General features: G+C 47.2%; 1 protein-coding gene across 6 annotated transcripts in view; it reads right to left on the bottom strand.

The window, feature by feature from the left end:
• Nucleotides 1-19,212, bottom strand: part of LOC117776250 (DNA-binding protein SATB1) — a 59,477-nt gene that overhangs the window by 12,749 nt on the left and 27,516 nt on the right. For 5 of the 6 annotated variants that reach the window (XM_034610027.1, XM_034610032.1, XM_034610028.1 and 2 more), the window contains exons 6-11: nucleotides 17,939-18,050; nucleotides 16,694-16,771; nucleotides 12,776-13,275; nucleotides 10,087-10,299; nucleotides 7,380-7,454; nucleotides 6,642-6,797 (exon numbers count right to left, since the gene is read on the bottom strand). In XM_034610027.1, the coding sequence (XP_034465918.1) occupies nucleotides 6,642-6,797; nucleotides 7,380-7,454; nucleotides 10,087-10,299; nucleotides 12,776-13,275; nucleotides 16,694-16,771; nucleotides 17,939-18,050 (1,134 nt within the window). The remainder of the gene's footprint in view (nucleotides 1-6,641; nucleotides 6,798-7,379; nucleotides 7,455-10,086; nucleotides 10,300-12,775; nucleotides 13,276-16,693; nucleotides 16,772-17,938; nucleotides 18,051-19,212) is intronic. The other variant, XM_034610031.1, reaches the window with a different exon arrangement.

The following is a 19,212-nucleotide window of genomic DNA, read 5'->3' as shown; positions in this document are numbered from 1 at the left end:
CTTCTTGTTTATAATCTTTTCTGTTCGATACTGCTGAGGCAGATGGAGGATGAATGCACGGAAGACAACAAACACGCCGGAGATGAACTAGAGATAAACAAACGACGGCAGCGAGATTACAAACGCAGAAAGCACCTACATGGAGTCTGATTCCATCAATTATAAGAGCTTGATTGAGATTTAATTCAAAGCTGGGGTTTAATTGCTAATATCAAAGCATAATTAAGCTGATAAATCATGACTGATCTTATTGAATTAGGGATTGAAATAGCGGAGAACCTGCAAATTGTCTATGTCAGCTAAATAAGTGTTCTTAATTGGCCGACAAGTTTGCTTCAGCTACTAATGAAACCCAACAAAATTTTTCATCCCCAAAAAGTGTTTTGAAATAAAAGCCTCAATATTCACGAGCTGGATCTGTGTCCTGTTCTCCCTGGAAATGTAGCTTCAACCTCAAGTCGAGCGTTTACATGAGTGGACACAACAAAAAAACCTCTGTCTCTGCACGAGGGTGAGAAGGAAGTGAAAGTGTTTTTGTCTTCCACCTCCGTTAACGTGGGGATCGTGACTGAAGGACACGATGGATACAAGTAGAGAGAGAAGAGAATGTGAAAGACAGAGTGAGAGCAAACACTGATCGGAAAACCAAGTGCACACAAGCACCAGCATGAGCACTTGGATGGATCCTAATATCTCCCAGTGCAATTCCCCCTCACTCACACACACACACACACACACACACACCCCTGTATGCACACACACTCGCACAGACACACTCTCTCTCTCTCTCTCTCTCTCTCTCTCTCTCTCTCCCAGACTGCATCTGCCGGAGCTAGTGGCTGTAGTTAAATTGAAATATTTCCCGGCGTGTGTCAGAAGCATGCAGAATGGTAATTATGACAGATCTGATTAGGCGGGCCGAGTCGGGCGGCTCCGGGCTGCAGGTGCGACCTTGTGCATTCCTGCGTGTGTAAATAAAATTAATTACAAGCGTAGGGGGCGCGCAGCGCGTGACATCAGCACGCACAGGGGGGACTCCCACGGGGGGCACCCTAATGGAATATTTTCCCCGAGTCTAATAATACAGTTGGTATTGACTTGAGGTAATTAGGGGGATCATTAAAGCGCTTTTCCCGGCGTATTTGCCTGCCTGATCAGATTAGCGAGAATGGGCCTCAGAACAAGCCCTGTGTGGTCTGTCAGGAGGAGTGGAGACAGTGGGAGAGAGTCAGCTAGCTAACATTTGTAGGAAAGGAAACAGCAAAATGCTGCGCCTGTCAGTGGGACACGGACACCACCTGCTAACAAGCGAGCGGAGTGTCACGACGAGTAAGGTTAGGAGACAGATTCACTGAGCGAGGGGCGAGTGAGGGACTCACAAAGTGCTGGTTCAGTAAACTAGTGAACACCTGCTCCACAGCAGAAAAGACGCGCGGTGTAATAATGCAGTGGATGTGACGACAAAGAGACACGAGTCCTGTCGAGGCAGAATCCGAGTTGGGAGCGCGGGGTGGGAGGCAGGCGAGGAGCAGAGAGTGAGTTGTGCGATTGGAGACAGATGGGGTGAGAGGTGGCATGTAAGGCGTAAGTGAGAGAGATGGCAGGAGAGACACCAAAGTGCTCTGGGCATGCTCAGTGAGACCCCCGAGGAGGAGGAGGGTTCGACGGAGAGAAAAACAGACTGGTGGGAATTCCACTGTCCATTAAACAATAAGAGAAAGGCTCATTTCAGAGGGAGGGGAGGACTTAACTGTTTGCAAGATAATTCATTCGCTAAATTAATTATTCAGACAGCTCGGTCTCCAGTTCAAGAAATTGTGTCTTTAATAATAGAGAGGATCTGGCCTAGCCTGTTTCCCATGGCAACCTAATAACCAAGCAGGCACAGGAGATAAATAAATAAATCAATTAATAAACAGTCATGGCCCCTTTAGATCCCTGAGGGTTGTGATATGCTCGCTCTGATCTGCCTAATTTGAGGGAGAGAGGGTTGTGGGGGAACTGAGAGGCCACAAACAAAACAATGAAGACGTCTCGACGCCGATGAGACGCGATGCAAAGATGTTGCAGCACGTGAAAGAAAAAAAGTGTCTGGAAACATCTTCACTTTGTCACAGGGATGCAACTCAACACAATCTGTGCACAACTGTTCGTGCAAAAACACGACTTCTCGTGTGCCGACCGCACACGGCTCCTCGGAAACACACAAACCTCCGTCACCATCTACAGGCGCACCCCCCTGAAAGGTCAGCCATCTGCCCCTCTTGTTAGGCAGCCATTGGATGGAGCAGCGTGTGTGTGTGTGTGTTATTTTGGTCGGGTGGGTTGTGTGTTTAACATCCGAGATTCAAACCCCGACCGTGACACAGACTCCACCTTTAACAGGAGATCTGTCGTTTTTTTTTAAGTGAGCGGTTGTTTGTCCGTCACCTTCTCTTCCTCCTCGTGTCGGTGTCCCCACCCACCTCCACCCAGCTCCACCCACCTCCACCCACTCCCCACCTCTCCATACCAACGAGCCACTCGCTCCACTGCCCCCCCCCCCTGCAGCATCACCACCCCCTACCCTCCCCTCCCCTCCAAGGACTGCCGTGCCAAGCGGGTGCAGGGTGACAGATGGCATACACCAACCCACCCACCCCCCCTCCCTGCCCGCCACTCTCCCCTCCACCACCACCACCCCCCCTACTGCACCAGCCCCCCCACCCCGGCCCCCCCGGTGGCGCAGCGGCGGACCAGATCAGTGCCATTCTGTCTCATTAGAGCCTGGCTAATTAGTGTAGCCTCTTCCAGGGGAGAATGAGCGAGTGAGTGAGAGACAGAGAGAGAAGGAGACGTGGGGAGGGAGGGCAGCGGCGGCGGCGGTGGCAGCGGCTGCGTTCTGTACTCTGCTGGTCATTGAGGAGTCGCAGGGCTTTGAGCCCCGCGGTGCGTCGGGCTCCCCGGGTGCTTGTTTTATGACAGCGGGGACTCTGATTCCATCCGCTGTGCCATTCCTCTCAGGAAGTGTCGAGGATGTTTAGACATAGAAGTTGTGTCAAAGGATTGCCCCCGAGCTGCTCCGCCCCCACCCTCGGCTAACCTCCCATCACTCAGCCGAACATTAGCCGCCCTCTCTGCCAGGCTAGCCAACACAGCAAGCCTCCCCCATTAACATGAATGAGAACAAAGCAGGCTAGCTCGCGAGATAGCACTCCAGTCCGACTGAGCCAGTTAATAATGTTGACATCAACGCCGGGCGATCCAGATCAGAGCGCGCACCTCGACGGGCTAAGACGAAAACGGGCCGCTTGGCGAACGCAGCTCCCTTCTGGCGGTGACATCACTGGATCTGAACCAGTGGCGCAGGGTTTGTTTTCTCCCAAGTCTGACATCTCCTGAAGCGACGCAGAGAAGGGAGCTGGAGAATCTGATCAGCTCGAGTCATCGCGGGATGGATCATGAATAATAATTCTGATCTTTAGAGTAAATATATGTGTCGTAGTAAATCAGAAGGGCTGGACTGCGTGGCACAGGATTGCTTCCACAAAAAAAAAATGTGTACGTTCAAACTTGAAGTGAATGGCAGCCATTAATCTGATGGAGTTTGGGTTGGAGTCGCTGCTCTACAGTTACGACTGTGGCAGTAAAAGTGTGATTGAAATGCAACATTGAATACGTGAGAGGAGGGGTGGGAGGTGGGGCAGTTAAGGGCTGGCAGAGGCCTGCTGTGGTTACGAGTCCTGAGAGAGGACGGCGTGGCTGCATTCCAGGAACCCCCCAGCACACCGACAGACACAAACACACACAGTCAAACATCCCTGCACATAAACCTATATTTGATGCACGCAAAACACACATCTATATATAGGACAAACACACACCTAAGCACACACACTCAGTGCAGCACACACCAATCAGTTAACTCCTGTTTACTGCTCCTCCACCCTGGGGACCACTGTGACCTCCGTCAACTCCACGTCTCTCTCTCAGTTCTCCGCCGGTTCTCTCCTTCCTGTCTAAGCCGTTTAATCTGTCTCTCTGTGAATGAGGCGAACGTGCAACACACAAACAGCGAAAACGCTACATGGTGTACACACACACCCGAAAACATACGGGACTGATACCAGCGGATCCAGGTCGCCTGATCCCGTGCTTGCGTAAGCGAGCTGGAATGAATGCTGGGAAATCCTAAGCTGAGCTGAAAGAGGCAGAGGTTGAACTGCACAGCGAAGCTGACAGGACGGCAACCAGCCTCCGAGATGAGGCCTCTTCCGCACCCTCCCCCAACAATTATTTTCCCGGACCCCATATGGGCATGCTGCCAGTCCAGCCCATCCTCCATCCTCATCACCAACCACATCCACGCTGCGCTCCCCAGCTCAGTAGCAGCAGTCTCTGCTGGCATGGCGCTCTACCTCAGGCTTGCTGGTTATTTTCTTCCTGCGAGGCTGAAACCCTCCGTGGACCTCGGCTTTTGTCACTTTCAAATATACATTTTGCTGTTCTTCCTTCAAACTATAAGGAGCTCACGGACAATTAACGCTGATTTACTCAACACTCACGAAAATGTCCTTTGACTGAGGTGAATTCTCTGGTCGCATGAAGCGATCGCCGGTTTAGTGCCGGCACCAGGAACCTTTTTCTGGAACCAGTGAATAAGCCGAAATGAGGAGCTAACCTGAGCTGCAGTATCTGGTGTGTGTGCACTGCAACTACCTCTTTATCTGGAAACTTCTGCAGCGTCCTCACGTATCGATTATACAGGATTTTTGCTCTGGGCGGAAGATGGATTCAATATTCTATTCATTCTTTCTTTAGCTGTTTCTAAAATAAAACACATGACGTCTCATAACATTTGTATGGACATTAACAGTTGGAACTGAGTCTGCAATCATCAATTATTTTAATGATCAATTCTGCCAGTTAACTTCTTAGTTGTGTGTCCCTCACAATTTGTCCAAAGAAGACGTATTCAAATTGCTTCCTTTGTTTGACCCAAACCCCAAACCCGTCCGATTCCCAGTGATACAAGCAGCAAGTTTCACGAGCTGGAAACAGCATTAATGCTCAAGAAGTGACTCAATTAACTGATTAGAAAAATAGCTTCCATTATATTTTCTGACAATCAAGGAATCAATTATATGATGAGCTCTGCTGCCGTCTGCAAAACAACGACTCCACAAGCGTGTGGCTTCTGTCTCGAAGGGTCAAACGACACAACATTGAAGGGAAAAGCCCGAAAAAGTAAACTTGTGACCTTGTCCCACTTTGAATAAAAACCAAAACAAGGCCCCGTGCAGGGTTTTAGAAGCTCTTTGAGGAAACTGTGACTGAGAACTGGGTGCTATCGTCTGTGATTTTCAGGGTTCAGGGGTCCTGATGGGGAGGAGCAGCCGCTGGCCTGGCATTGCTGGTGGATGTGGCAACGCCGGCTGGGTAGTAAGGGGGGAGACCAGCTGCCCGGGGAGCGCCCATTACGAGATGGAGCCAGAGATAAGTGCTCTCCCAGGCCCCCTTTCACAGGCATAATTAGCACACTTCTTATCTGCTGCTCAATTCACATTCACACTCGCCTGCCATGAATGGAACGTGAAAGAGAGGCAGAAATCGGGGGGAACGCGAGAGGTAGAGGGGCAAGACAGAGGGATGGGAGGGAGGTGGAGAAGACACACCGTGGAAACCTGTTCCCAGACAAACCTTCATTTGGGAAGAGAGACACGTTTGAGTTAATACCGCCAGCGCCTCGCTCTCCACGTTCCTCTCTCCCCATCCTTCCACGGAGTCTTTGAACTCCTTAACAAAAACAGTGGTTTGTGCATCAAACTGCAATTTGGTAAAACAAAGCTATCTGGGGGTATAATCATCCTAATCAGCAAGAAAAAAATAAAGCCTTTGCAGATATTTCTAGATTATTCCGCCCTTGGTGATCTATTTCTCCCCCCGTCTTTTTCATCAGGCACGATTGTGGAAATCTTCCCAACTCTGCCTCCGACAGACACATGAAAACCTTTAATAATAGCTCCTTAGTGCCACAATTTTAAATTGCTTTTAATAAAGACGTGACTGTGCCGTGTTTTCTCTTCTTCCCCCTGTTTCCAACACACACAAGCTTGTATTGTGTGAGTTCCCTGCTCTTCTGGAAGAAGATAACAGGGGCCCCCATGGCCTTGCTGAGCTAATATAAACAGGTTTGTTTGGTGTTGAAACCGTGTCGACTGTTAAAACTCAAAACCCATAATAAAGAAGACATGTGTCATTATGCCGCTAAACGACCGCAGTGACGCACTGAGGCAGGTTCTGTTTCGACTTCTTTTCCTTTTTATAATCTGTGTGTGTGTGTGTGTGTGTATCAAACAGTTCAGGTGAATTAAATCAGGTCAAGATTAGATAATTTTCTTGGGGGGGGGGGGGGGGGGGGGGCATGATGAATAAAGATCATGTTTCATTTTTTCAGCTTCAGTTGTGGAAAGAGAAATAAAGAGCGCTCTTTTCATGTTGCATGTTAGTGGTCAATTGGGTTTTCTGGAAGAAGACACTGAATCAGCGATGAAGGAAAACACCAAAAAGGCTTTTTCACAGCTGATAACATCAGGTTTTTGGGTTTTGCTGCAAATCTCTGTTTTTAAACTGAGCTCTCCCCCCCGTGTGTGGTCAGGTACCTGGCTCTTGGAGGCAGCCACCTTGGCGAACAGAGCCTGGGAGACTTTGGCCCGCTTCATCTCCTGCTGGATCTCGTCGTAGATGGTGGAGTTGATGTTGAGGATGCAGCTCTCCGTCTTGCCGTTCCACTCGCTCGGCAGAGGCGACTGTTTTACCTGTTACCGGAATGAAAAAAGGGATGAAAAAGTTAAAACATCAGCCACAATTTTGAATCTTCCATGTGTATGTGATGGTTGTTGGTTGTGTGCAAGGACAGAGTCAATGCAGTTGACCTTAAAATCATTTTCTCACATTATCAGAGTCATGTGTGACAGCCTGTATATACTTAATACTAAACGCTGCTGCTGTTGTGTGACTGAACCACAAGGTTTCTCTTTATCTTTTTATTATCAAGGCATTCTGCTGACAATTTAACACTCACAGACGAGCTCTATTCAACAAAATCTAATTATTAGATGTACTTAAAATCAAAATAGTGCATCATACATATATATTTATATAGAAACTATTTCAAACAACAACCGATCAAAAGGCAAATATTAGCCTTGCACTTTAAAGTCACGTGTTGCTCTTATTAATGCTTCACAAAACAGAAATTGCATGTTGGGGAAATGATGAGCGCCAGAATGTGTATGATCTGTTAAAATGTGTAAATTCAGATTGGTGAAGTGGGGTGTGGGGTGTGTGTGTGTGTGTGGGGGGGGGGGGGGGGGGGGGGGGTGGAGTTATCTGCTCACAGGGGAAATGCCCACAGGGATCCGGGGATTCCAGTCCTCGGGCCTCACGCTGTTGCAGTCTTCCCTCCGGGGCTGCTGCGTCGGGAAAACAACACAACCATATTTGTTCAGACTCACATGACGAAAATGGAAATCTGGCAAAAGCACATGCAGCCACGCACCCAGATTACACCCATGCACGGCACTGTGGCTATTTCCCTGAAAAACACTCAAACGTGTTGTATGAGATGTTATTATTCGCATGTCAAGCTGGTGATTAAAAAATAAATGCAAGTCTAATGAAATCAAATCATCTTCATTGAGCGTCTTGTTGCATCTTGACAAAAATCCTTTCACAACGTAACAAGTATCCTAATAAAAGCGTTACCCACGATGCATTAGCATATGAATCATTTCATACGAGCCCCTTCTGAAAGGAGACATCCACAGGGCTGGGTACGAGTGCGAGTACATGGTATGCAAATAAACCGTAATAACACCAACAGCGACTAACTCGCGATGGAGCCGGTGATCAAAAAAACATATATATTCAAGTATTTGTCTAGACTCCTAATACGAGAGCCTTCATGTGTTCGAGTCAATCACATAATCCTAACATTTTGTGGTGAGAGTGGAATGTCGGTGCGATCCCGGGGCCCTTTCATCCAGTTTTTACGACGGCTCAACGTGGGCTTGTCAGTCTGAGCGGTAGGTTACCATGTCAAGCTAATTGTTAAGGCCGAGACGTGCACTAACTGGCTTTGGGGGAGTAGAGCCGACCCGATCAGTACACGTGAGAGAAACATACCTCCGCATCTGTTTTTATGAGGCCAATAAAAACCCTCCTCTGTCTCTAGCTCAATTGCCACCCTGGCTGATTTATGTGCTTAAATTCACACCGCATTGCTCCATAGGAGAGGCTGGCAGATGGCCAGGTGTATGAGTGTGTGTCTGTGGGTGTGCGTGTGAGAACCGCCTTGTGCGGGAACAGGTCTGACATGATGAATGTCTGACATGATAAATGTTAATGGGTTAAAGTCATACAGGTAAGGGCTATATCAGGCCTTTTTCAGGCAGATTTTTGAACTTATGTGCCGACAGGATACAAAAGCACAAACCAGAGGCTTTGGGGGGGGTTTGGATCATTCTTGAAATAGATTGCTCTCCACGTTGCATAGTTTATTGTGCAGCTTTGAATTTGTTTTCAGATCTGTGAGCTGGTCTCAGATCTGCTGTGTACAGGGCGAGGATCACCAGATGGGATTATTGAAAAAGTAAAAAAAAGTCGTAACTCCAGATCCCTACCTCTGCCACTGGGATGTTAATAAAAGCATTAACACTGGGTTATTCATTCCTGTGCACAGTTCCACTCTATCACTCTGAATAATGTCCTGCATTAGCACAACCTCTGATTGTAAAGATGGGCTGTGAACTGCAAAGTGGCCCCGCTTAAGTTCAGCCCCGCTGCCTGAGAATGAGACTCTCCAGTTGTGTGCGACTGCAGGGGAGCTGCTGGGCCCGTGGTTCTGTCTCTGTGTTCTTCTCACCTAGAGAAAAGCCGAGGATGGGACAGACGAGGCCTTTGTCCACCGTCCTCACCTCCTCGACTCAGCTGACTGCAGCTCAAACAGGCTCAACTGGTACGAAAGTTGCCCACATACCTTTAAAACCCGGGACGGAGATTGGCGGTTGTGCCGGCGGTTCGCAGTGATTTTAAGTGGCACTGACTAAATGATGTTTGATCTTTCACAGAGCTTGTCATCACCGAGTGAGCTTTATTTTTTTTGAAATGGGAGGGTTGTTAATGCCGCCTAATGCACGAGAAAAGGTCAAAATTAGCACAAAAAATTACCCATCGTTTGTGCACCGTTCTCACCTGGTGTGGTGAGGGGGGGGAGGAAGGAAGCGGAGCTCATTTACATGCAGGGGAAATGTAAAGGAAGAACTCCAGACGGGGATAAAGTTGATATTCCACGTGTTTTCCAGACAGGTTGCAAACTTACACGTGGGAATGTGAAGCACGTAACTGAACAATGTGCGAGGGCGGAGGCGTGTGAGCGCATACTTCCGATCGTCACATGTAAACAGAGTGTGCTAACGAGTGCGTCTCAGGACTGCATCTACTCACACGTGTTCTGTGATGTTTGGAAAATAGCCGCTGTTGATCCACTTACATGCTTTTTAATCCACATTCAAGTAAAGGGATAGTTTCTATTGAATTCCACTTTTCTTTTCAGCCATTTAAACGTCAAGAACTATCAGTTTTGTTTCCTTGTGTTACGTTTGAAAGTCTTGTTCCTCTGAAGGGAGACATTATCTCATTAACCTTCAATGGGCAAAGCAAACAACACAAATGTTTACACAGTACAAGTGATGCAATGGCTCAGGTGGGTAACAAGACTGGGAACTGGGGGTTTATAAAGAAGTTTGAGGAACACATGTGCCCGAGCTAGCCGTGTCTACGCTCAGCAGCTGATTGGACAACCGTAATCTCGCAGACTGACGAAGGACAATCGCCAAAGTATCGTTCCAGAACTGAACGCAGCTGATCTGAAAGCATCAGTGGACACGCGACACACGATGCTAGACTCAGGAGCAAAGGGAAGAAACTAATGTATGTCTCTGCCTATGGATCAGCTCTGCCTCTAAGATAATAAGATATCTGCAAAACTGAAACTCGGAAAAACCACAGGAAAACATGCACGTGGAGGAATCAAACATCTGGTACCTGTACAGGGCGGCTGGGTGGCGTGCTGATGAGTGGAGGGGCGCCCATCGCAGAGGCGGCTGTCAGGCTGCGCTCCCTCTCGTCCTGATAGATGCGGTCGCGCTCGACCTCCGGCAGCTGCAGGAAGTTCTGCATGGCGCGCAGGTTGACCAACAGCGACTGCGACGCCGTCTTAGGGTCTTCCTCCTTGCGCAGGATCTCAGACAGCAAGCCCTGCGTGACGGACCGGGGGGGGGGGGGGGCGAAGAGAGTTGATGAGATGGAGAAAAACTAAAAGGAGGGGACCAGAGCTCCCAGTGAGTGAAACAGTTTGGTTTCAGAGGCAAAACAAGACGGAGAGTAATCACATCAGTGGCTTCAAGACGGCAAAAGAGAGTCATAAGTGTAAATGGAGACTCTAATGACACTGGAGAAGTGGCGCTCTTACACCCACTTAAACAGTAAACTAATAAAACCTTTCAGGGACTCAATATGTAGTCCAGTAGTTTTTTTTCCTCTGTAGATGCAGGTGGACTCCGGCTTTTCCTGTGTATCTACTTTTCTTCCAATCGTTAAAATCATTTAATTGATTTCCCCTCCTCGTCCAAATCCTCGAGCTTCACGGCAACAGACAAACCTGCGCCACGGAAAGGTCGGAGCTCACTGCATTTGGGCGAAGTCGTGTTGCAGATCTTGGACACGTCCTCGGCGCCGCACGCCGCTCTGGATAAGAGCCGCTGCGACTTGCCTGAAGCGCGAGAGTCTTGCGCGGGCAATCAGCGTATCCTCTGTTTACTTTTCAATAGCGCTCAATTCCAATCATTACGAGACGGCGACGACTCCATTATCAGAGACGTGTGATTGGGCCTTTTCATCAGCTCCTGGCCACACACTGAGCCAACCATCACTCCGCTTCTCTCACTATCAATAGGTGTGATTTGGTAATAAAACAAGGTGATGGAGAAAACATGCTTTTATTTTTTTATTTCTAGTTTCTTTTTTTTTTCTTTTTCCCCTCCTCTTGGAAAGTGAGTCACGCTGCAAATATGTGCTCGATGTCATTTGGCTATTAAAGTGTAAGCGGCTATATACGTGTCATGCTTCAATAGGCGGGGTGTGTGGTTTCCAGACAAGTGTGGACAGATCAGAGTCTGAGGAGCGAGACTGTAGGTGCACAAGTATTCACGGGGATGGATTTGTGGCGTTTTCTCTTTTTCTGGTTTGCGGCGCGTGTGGCGGCCCTTGTTGGCGTCTGCATTCTTCTTATCGTTCTTTGCCATCAACCCATGTTGGTCTATCTTTGTGGTCGATCGCTTTCCGCTCCTTCCCACCACGAGAAGCCCCCCCCCCCCCACCACCACCTTTTCTTTTATTAACTCAAGCTTGCGGAGAAAAACACACGTCTAATAAATGATCCTCCGAAGGCGAACTCTCCAACGGCACATTGGGCTAATTCCTCATATCAGCCACAGATAAGACTGTGTGGGAGCTCGCCCGTCTGCACAGAAACACCAGTGTCTCACTGGATACACACACACACACACACACACACACACACACACACACACACACACACACACACACTCACACACACGCGCTTCCTTTTCAGGGGGGGGTTCCTGTACATTCTAATTCTAATTGATTCTTATCAGTTTCTGTTTTTTTTTTCTTCTTCTTTCATACACGGCGACTTCAAAGTGAATGGAGTCTTAATGAGGTTTGCTGTCACCTCCCTTCAACCCCCTCTAATACACACAGTACATCTTGAGCCATTATCACCGTCCTCTGTGTGTGTGTGCGTGTGTGTGTGTGTGTGTGTGTGTGTGTGTGTGTGTGTGTGTGTGTGTGTGTGTGTGTGTGTGTGTGTGTGTGTGTGTGTGTGTGTGTGTGTGTGTGTGTGTGAGGCCTCCGACTCCTAAAGTGAAACCACAGATTTTGGCACAGAAAGCGCACGACCATTGACCGAGCCTGGGTCTCTCGCATAGGCAGGCTGCCAGCTGCCTTCAAGTACAGTAGAGGTGCGACATTACCGGAGTGTATGAATGAGAATTATGAACGAGATATAAGACGTGGAAACGGGCAGATTCAAACGTCGGGCTGTTCTTAGTCTAAGTGTTTAACGAGCTGTTGCTGCGGAATCGGAGATGCGTTTAGTTTTAATCGTGGAGAGGAAGAGTTTTATCTCAACGCTGACTTGTTAGAAGACAAAGCTGGACATACGTTTTAGTTTCACCCTGTTGCCACCAAAAGCGGTCGGTTTCCCAGGATGCATCAGTTGGCAGGAAGTTCAAGTTCTTCTTGAACTTGAACTGAGTACATTTTTTGTACGTGAAGCATTTTACTACCTTGTGAATGTCTGCGTCAGACCGGGGTATAAAATTGTAGATTAAAAAATTGAATTATGATTAAATTACATTAAAAGATAAATTCAATCATCAGTCAACCTGAGATTATGTAGCAAATATGTTCTATGATTATACAAGTCCAGTTTCAAAGTATAGAAAATGGCTGTATTCATCATCGAAGTCCAGGACAAGTCAGGTTCCATTGACCTGCAACTTCTGATCTAATTTCCTTATCTGAAAGTTCTGTGTCTCAATCAGCTGCCAAACTAAAGCTTCCTTATCAAAGGCACATGAAGGGGAATTAGACACATAATTGACATAAAGACGATAGCTTTACTCCAGCCCATCTGTCTTCCCCTCCTCACCTGGGTTCTGTTGAAAGCCACGCGGGCGAAGACGGCCTGAGAGATGCCAGCTCGCTTCAACTCGTCCCTCACCCACTGGTAGATCTCCATGGACACCTCCGTGTTGGACCCCAGCTGTGGCTCCAGGGGCTTGTTGTGGGAGTTGCGGTTGACAGGCGGGTGGTTGAGGTACTGCTGTGACAGGGACTGCTGCGCCAGCAGCCGGTTCACTGCATACTGCTGGTTGAGGATCTGTGCCATCACGAGCTGCTGGTTGACCAGCTGGGGGCTGATGGGCGTGGACACCAGGCCCGGGTGGTGCAGGCCTGGGATCTGGGGCTGCCGGCTTCCTGTCTGACCACCGTGCGATGGCGGAGCGTGAGGCAGCGGCGGCACCGGCGAGGAGGGGTTCTGTTCTGCTGTGCTGCCGGGGATGGGCTGCTGCTGCTGGGAGAAGCCCAGGTGATTGTGGTTGTGGTTGGAGCTGGGTGGGGACAGGTCAGCCAGGCCGTCCATCTCAGCTGGAAAGACAGATGATAAAATACTCATGTCAACTCTCAACATCACAAAGAAAACACAGGAGATCAGAGCGTACAGCAGAAAGAGAGGGAAAAGCTGAATGACATGTGCTGGTCAATCTGAAAAATGTGACACTTTAATCGCAAAATCATGACCATAACTCAAATAGCCATTGTGTCTAATCAGACGAATGAATGAAACAGATCTTCTCTGTATCAGATCAAATTTGATCTTAGTCAAAGTCTTAGTGGGTCAGCGAACATTCCAGTTGATCCGCCAACGACTGGTTAAAAAAAGAAAAAGATGTTAACACAGATAAAAAGGCTTCATTGTGTTTGACCTGTGTCTCTCACAACCCATGCCTCGGAAATTAAGTTCAGAACGTCTGGCCTCATCACGAGCAAAGAAGAAGAAATCTAGGCAAAACAGTGGAGTGTGTGTGTGTGTGTGTATAAGAACAGGATTAATGTGTATCTGTGTGTGAGAGTGTGAGTGTATCCACAAAGGAGCAATGCTGATAAATCAGATTCTCTCTTTACATCCTTAATTCTAAAATAAGGAACACGAGCCCGACAACATGACACTTTTAGGGGAGGGTGGTCTAAATATAAACGTAGGGAGCAGCGAACAGAGACGGGAGGAGCACATCAGAGGATGTGGTGTGTAACCTGAACGGAACGGACTTAAATAAAAATCTGTGTGCCGTCATCTGATGGCGTTTAAGAGATTTTAGCGGCATCTCTGGCTTTGGGAATCTTTAAGACCATAATGGCTGCTGGGGAATATTTTAACACCGGTTTAAATTATGTGCTCAGAGAACGAAAACAATGATTTAACATTCAAAGTGCTACCCACAGCGAAGGGGAAAGGAGCATTTTGGAGCAGCTGAATGTTTTGAGTTTTTTTTGTTTTTTCGGTCCATCTTGAAGGAATCCACATATGCCGAGACTTTGCTTTTTTTTTGCGTGCACCGTGCCGAGGCGAGCGCGTGAGGGGGCAGCGATTGAGGATTCACACGGATGGCAACATTAACACCTCAGAAGTGTGCTGCGGCCTCCACATTCCACAGAAAAGCAGCGTATGAGATTGTGAAAAGCGTAAATGGCTGTTACGAGGGTTGGGGTGGTGGTGGTGGTGGGGGGATGCTCTCTTCAATAAGCTGAATTTTTTAGCAGATGAAAGATTAAGTGCATGGATGTTTTCCAAAAATACCCACAATAATCGTGTGTTTTGAGCTGCCTGTTTCTTAACTGTCAGTAAAGCACAAAACGCCCGGCCAAGACGGGTCTATTGAGCGTTTGTCGAAAACAAATGATGCAGGGGGGGGTGGAGTGGGGGGGTGGGAAAGAAACAAAACAAAAAAATCTTGGTAATAATCACATCTCTTCCCATAATCCCTGGCATTCCCTGGCTCTGATGGTATGGCGCGCCTATTCACTCATATGTGAATGTGTGTGTTTCTTGTGTGTGTGTGTGTGTGTGTGTGTGTGTGTGTGTGTGTGTGTGTGTGTGTGTGTGTGTGTGTGTGTGTGTGTGTGTGTGTGCATATCCTTGCTCGCACAGACTGCTGGGGGGCATGCTCACGACACACAAACACACAGGCACACGGAGGCATTTCCATGCAAATTGAAAAGAGAAGGGGTGACAGAAGAGCATGGCAGGCCCTGGGAGAAAAAGGCTGCCACAGAAGCGGGAGTCCTCATGTGGAATCCTGCCACAAAAGAGCCCCGGATTAAACACACAATGGGAATGGGATGTGGGCTGAGGGAGGGAGGGAGTGTGTGCTTGTATGTGACAGTGAGTGAGAGAGAGGGAATGGGAGAGAGAGAGGGAGACACACACAAAGTGACCTAACTCCCTCTCCCGTGTTGGCGTCCCTGCCACGTCAAAAGAAACAACAACGCGCTCGCTGGCGGCCGGTAGCGGCCCCTTCAGCTGGCAGAGCGGCGGAGGGGCTGGCCAGCACCTGTGACCAGGTACTTATTCCCCTCGACTTCAGGCTCAAACTTGCAAAAAAACGCAGAGTGGCGAAGTAAATGCAGAGTCACACGTGACGCTGCGGCCAAACCACAAAGGGACGACCTCGGCACTCCCTCTCCCGGCCTTCATACTTGGCATTTCTGCAGCACTTGCTCCTCCTGCCATTTGTGGCCATGTGCGCGGAGCAGACAGCAGCTCGTCATGAATATTGAGGTTAGAGGAGTTGCCACGGGTGTGTGTTGGGCACCTGATGCTCGTGTGCCAAGGTTTTGTGTCTGAGGTTTGGCTCACATGACACGAGAGCTCCTAGAGTTTGTGTGTAAGCACATCTTGAACTGTTATCACCGCCTCTGTGTACGTGCACAGAGTGTTTTCTTCTTATCAGTCGCCAATGTCCTCAGATAGAATGATACAGAAACACATTAAAATGAACAGTATAGCAGTTCAAGCTTTTGTTTTTCAGTCACGGGAGGGAAAACAGACTCAGGGTTACTCCAGTTGAAAAAGGATTGGCTGTGTTCACGTCGCATTGTTGGTGGATCGTTATATTGAGGCACCGAAAAGCGATTGACCAAGAAAAACCTGTTCTGAAGTCAGTTGTAGAAAGTATATTCAACGTTATTCTAACAGCGAATTGTCAAGATAGTAATAATATATGCGTACGTAGCCGAATGAACAACGCACGTATACTTCTTCTCTTTTGCCCGAAAAACACTTTCTTACGATCTTGCAAATCCGCCATTATATAAAGTCGTTCGCTTTTAAGGGGGAATGGGAGATCGCACTCAGATCGGTTTATTGAATGTTGCACCCAAACACACACGTAATCAATTAGGAAGCTAAGCTAACAACTTTAAACATGTCCCAATGCTAAACTAGTAGATTCAGACACATCTGAAATGTGCTTGTGTTTAAATGGAGCCTTTTATGTGAAGGGCGTGACCAGGACGGATGATTCAAAAGCTTCGTTCTAAGTTAAATTATAGATTGAGAAAATTTTAATTCTAGACTACAAGCAAACAGCTATTTTTATTTAAATGTGGCTTTAAAGCACCATCTGAGTTTTAGGATTAAAAATAAGATTAGAGTTGAGATCAGGACATTTAATACTGAGCATACAGGGATTGAGGAAGACATGTAGCTCCTCACATGTCGAGTTTATCTTCATCGTATCAAACAAAGGGTGAGAAAAAAAACCTGGTCTGTATGAGATAAAGCCTTAAATTTACAGAAAAATCTGTGTTTAAATATAGGAATGAAGTTTTTAACATCTAGGCATGAGTGGTTCTGCTTAAGGTTGCTGAAAGCCTCCAGGAAATTCATCTATGCCATTGCACTGTCCTCCAAAGTGAAAAAAACAAAAAACAAGAGTGTTTTAGTGTGTAGGTGAGTGTGTTTGTGTGTGTTTGTGTGTGTTTGTGTGGCCATGTTGTGACATACCTAATGCATTGGCACGCGGGCTCTCACGGAGGACACACGTTCCCAGGTAGCCCTCAAGCTGGGAGGGTTGGCGCATGCCTGCACAGTCGGATGGCAGGTCACGCACATGCACACACACACACAAACACACAAACACACACAGCAGAGAGAGTAGACGTGTGAGGAAAAGAAACACCAGGTTAAGCTTTTCTCCTTCTATTAGCTCTCAGCCACTCCAGCAGAAACATGACACTGGGAGCAGCAGCGCCACAGAGGCCGGGGCCGGCAGCTGCAGCACACAGTCCCACTTTTGAGGAACATAAAACCAGATTTACCCAAAAACAAAATAAAGCTATTGTGACAGAAAAGGTGTGGGAGTATACAAGAGAATACACAAGTACAGCAGGTCTGAAGTAAATCATGTTCCCTGCGTTTGCTGCCACTTTAACAGAAGAAGAAGAAGAAAAAAAAAACATCAGATAAGATATGATCACAACGCGCCATTTGCATGGACGCTGTGAAAACATTTTTTGATATAACATCTCATGTGTCATCGCTGCAAGCGGCAGCACACTGGAAAAAGTAAAAAAAAAAAAAAAACAAAGATTGTTCAACAGATCGTTTGGAGCTAATATCTGAAGATTAAAGTGCACTACGAGCTCCGCAACATGGGGGTGATCTGCTTAATCAGAAAAACCTTATATATGGGAACTCCTATCTGCAGCAGGGGTGATACTGGCATTATATAACCTCATTTCCTGGCAGGTCAAAGGGGAAATTTGTAGATACTATAAAGCATGCTTTGTTAGAGGGTTGATAAGAAAATATAATTGAATTTCGGACTAGGCGTTGGCCGGTTGAAGTCATCGCTGCCTTTTTTTTGTTCATGGAAAACAAGAGTTACAATCCAATACACCACAAACAAAAAAAACAAAAAAAAAAACCCCAGGCCTCAGCTTGATTCCAGGCATCAGTGTTAGTTAGAACAATAAGGGATAAATTAAAGATAACACCGTGTTCAACTGAGCAATCCTGAATTATTAGATAACGAGATAAAAATGTATTTCTGCCTCGTGCAGCAGCAGGAAGACAAAGAGGCGGTTGGTTAGAGAACATATTGTAATGGTGACTGGTGTGTGTGTGTGATGTGTGTGTGTGTGTGTGTGTGTGTGTGTGTGTGTGTGTGTGTGTGTGTGTGTGTGTGTGTGTGTGTGCAAAGAGACAAAAGTGTGAGCGCCATACTTTGCGCCCCTCCGTTTTGCTTACCCATCATATCTTTTGTCTTCTTGAAATGTTTATACCAGCGCCCAAATTCCTGACACTTCGCCGCCGACACATTTGCATAGTAAGTGCTGTTCACAATGGAGGAAATCATACTCTGAAAGAGAGAGATTGATTGAGAGAGAGGGAGAGAGAATGAGAGAGGGACTTTGGATTCTCATTGTGGAAAATACAGACATAATATTAAAGCTTGTGAAACATGCAGTAACACTGTAGCTTGTCAAAACAAATAAAAGATCGGGGACATGGTAGCACCCGGCAGTGGAGAAAAAAAAAACACAGAAACTGAAAAGCATCAGACATGCAGAAATTTCCCATATCGTCCTCTAAAGGTAAAACAAATTAAATCAAACAAGGCTTTATCTGTTCTTTTTTATCAAATGCCGTTGAGTTTGTCAGAAGGTTTTTATTTTTTTGTGTGTGTGTTTTTTTTGTGTGTGTGTATTTCAGAGTGGGTGAATTGTGAGGTCAACTGAGTTCCTACGTGTGTGTGTGTGTGTGTGTGTGTGTGTGTGTGTGTGTGTGTGTGTGTGTGTGTGTGTGTGTGTGTGTGTGTGTGTGACATCGGGAGCAGACGGCAGGAGAGATATTTACCTTCCAAAAGAAAAAGAGGAAGATAACAGCTTATTGAATATCAGCATCTGGGGAGTCGGGCGATGTAAACAGATAAACCTCCTTTTATTTTTCCAGCTCTTTATTTACACAATCTGTTTAAGACAACAACTTCAAGCAGATTGAGGGCCGCTCTGAGCATGTCGCCCTCCGCCGCTCGCGTGCTCCCATCCCTCCCTTTACACCCGACTCTTTGCCCTCTCCACATTCACTTCAACCATTCCTCCTTTCGCCTGAGAAAAAAACACAGCTTTTTTTCTTTTTTTTTCTCCGCCTCCTTCCAGTTTCATTAAAATGAATGTTTTAACACCTTGGCGGCCTCCGGGCGAATAGTGAGGTTGGTGCAGGAGAAATTGTTTTTGATTGTTATAAATATTCAAAAGAACCATACCATCTGTTTTCAAATTACAGGTATGCCATCTTTATCATTTTCTATAATATATGCACTTGGAGGATGGCAGGGGAACCTTCTGGCAGAGCAGCATGGTGGTGGGAGCACAATGAACAGGTTGAACTGGATGATTCTGGTTCTCTGGCTCCAGCGTCTCTCTCTGCGCAAAACAAAAACGTGGGGCGGCAGCTGTGGCGGCAGGAAGTCTCGTCCTACTGAACTTTGAACTTCTGACCCCCCTCCGTTACAACCGTGC

The sequence above is a fragment of the Hippoglossus hippoglossus genome, chromosome 16 (assembly GCF_009819705.1).
Source record: "Hippoglossus hippoglossus isolate fHipHip1 chromosome 16, fHipHip1.pri, whole genome shotgun sequence".
Lineage (NCBI taxonomy): Eukaryota > Metazoa > Chordata > Actinopteri > Pleuronectiformes > Pleuronectidae > Hippoglossus > Hippoglossus hippoglossus.
The sequence above is the reverse complement of the archived record's forward strand: the minus strand, read 5'-3'. Positions and strand labels throughout refer to the sequence as shown.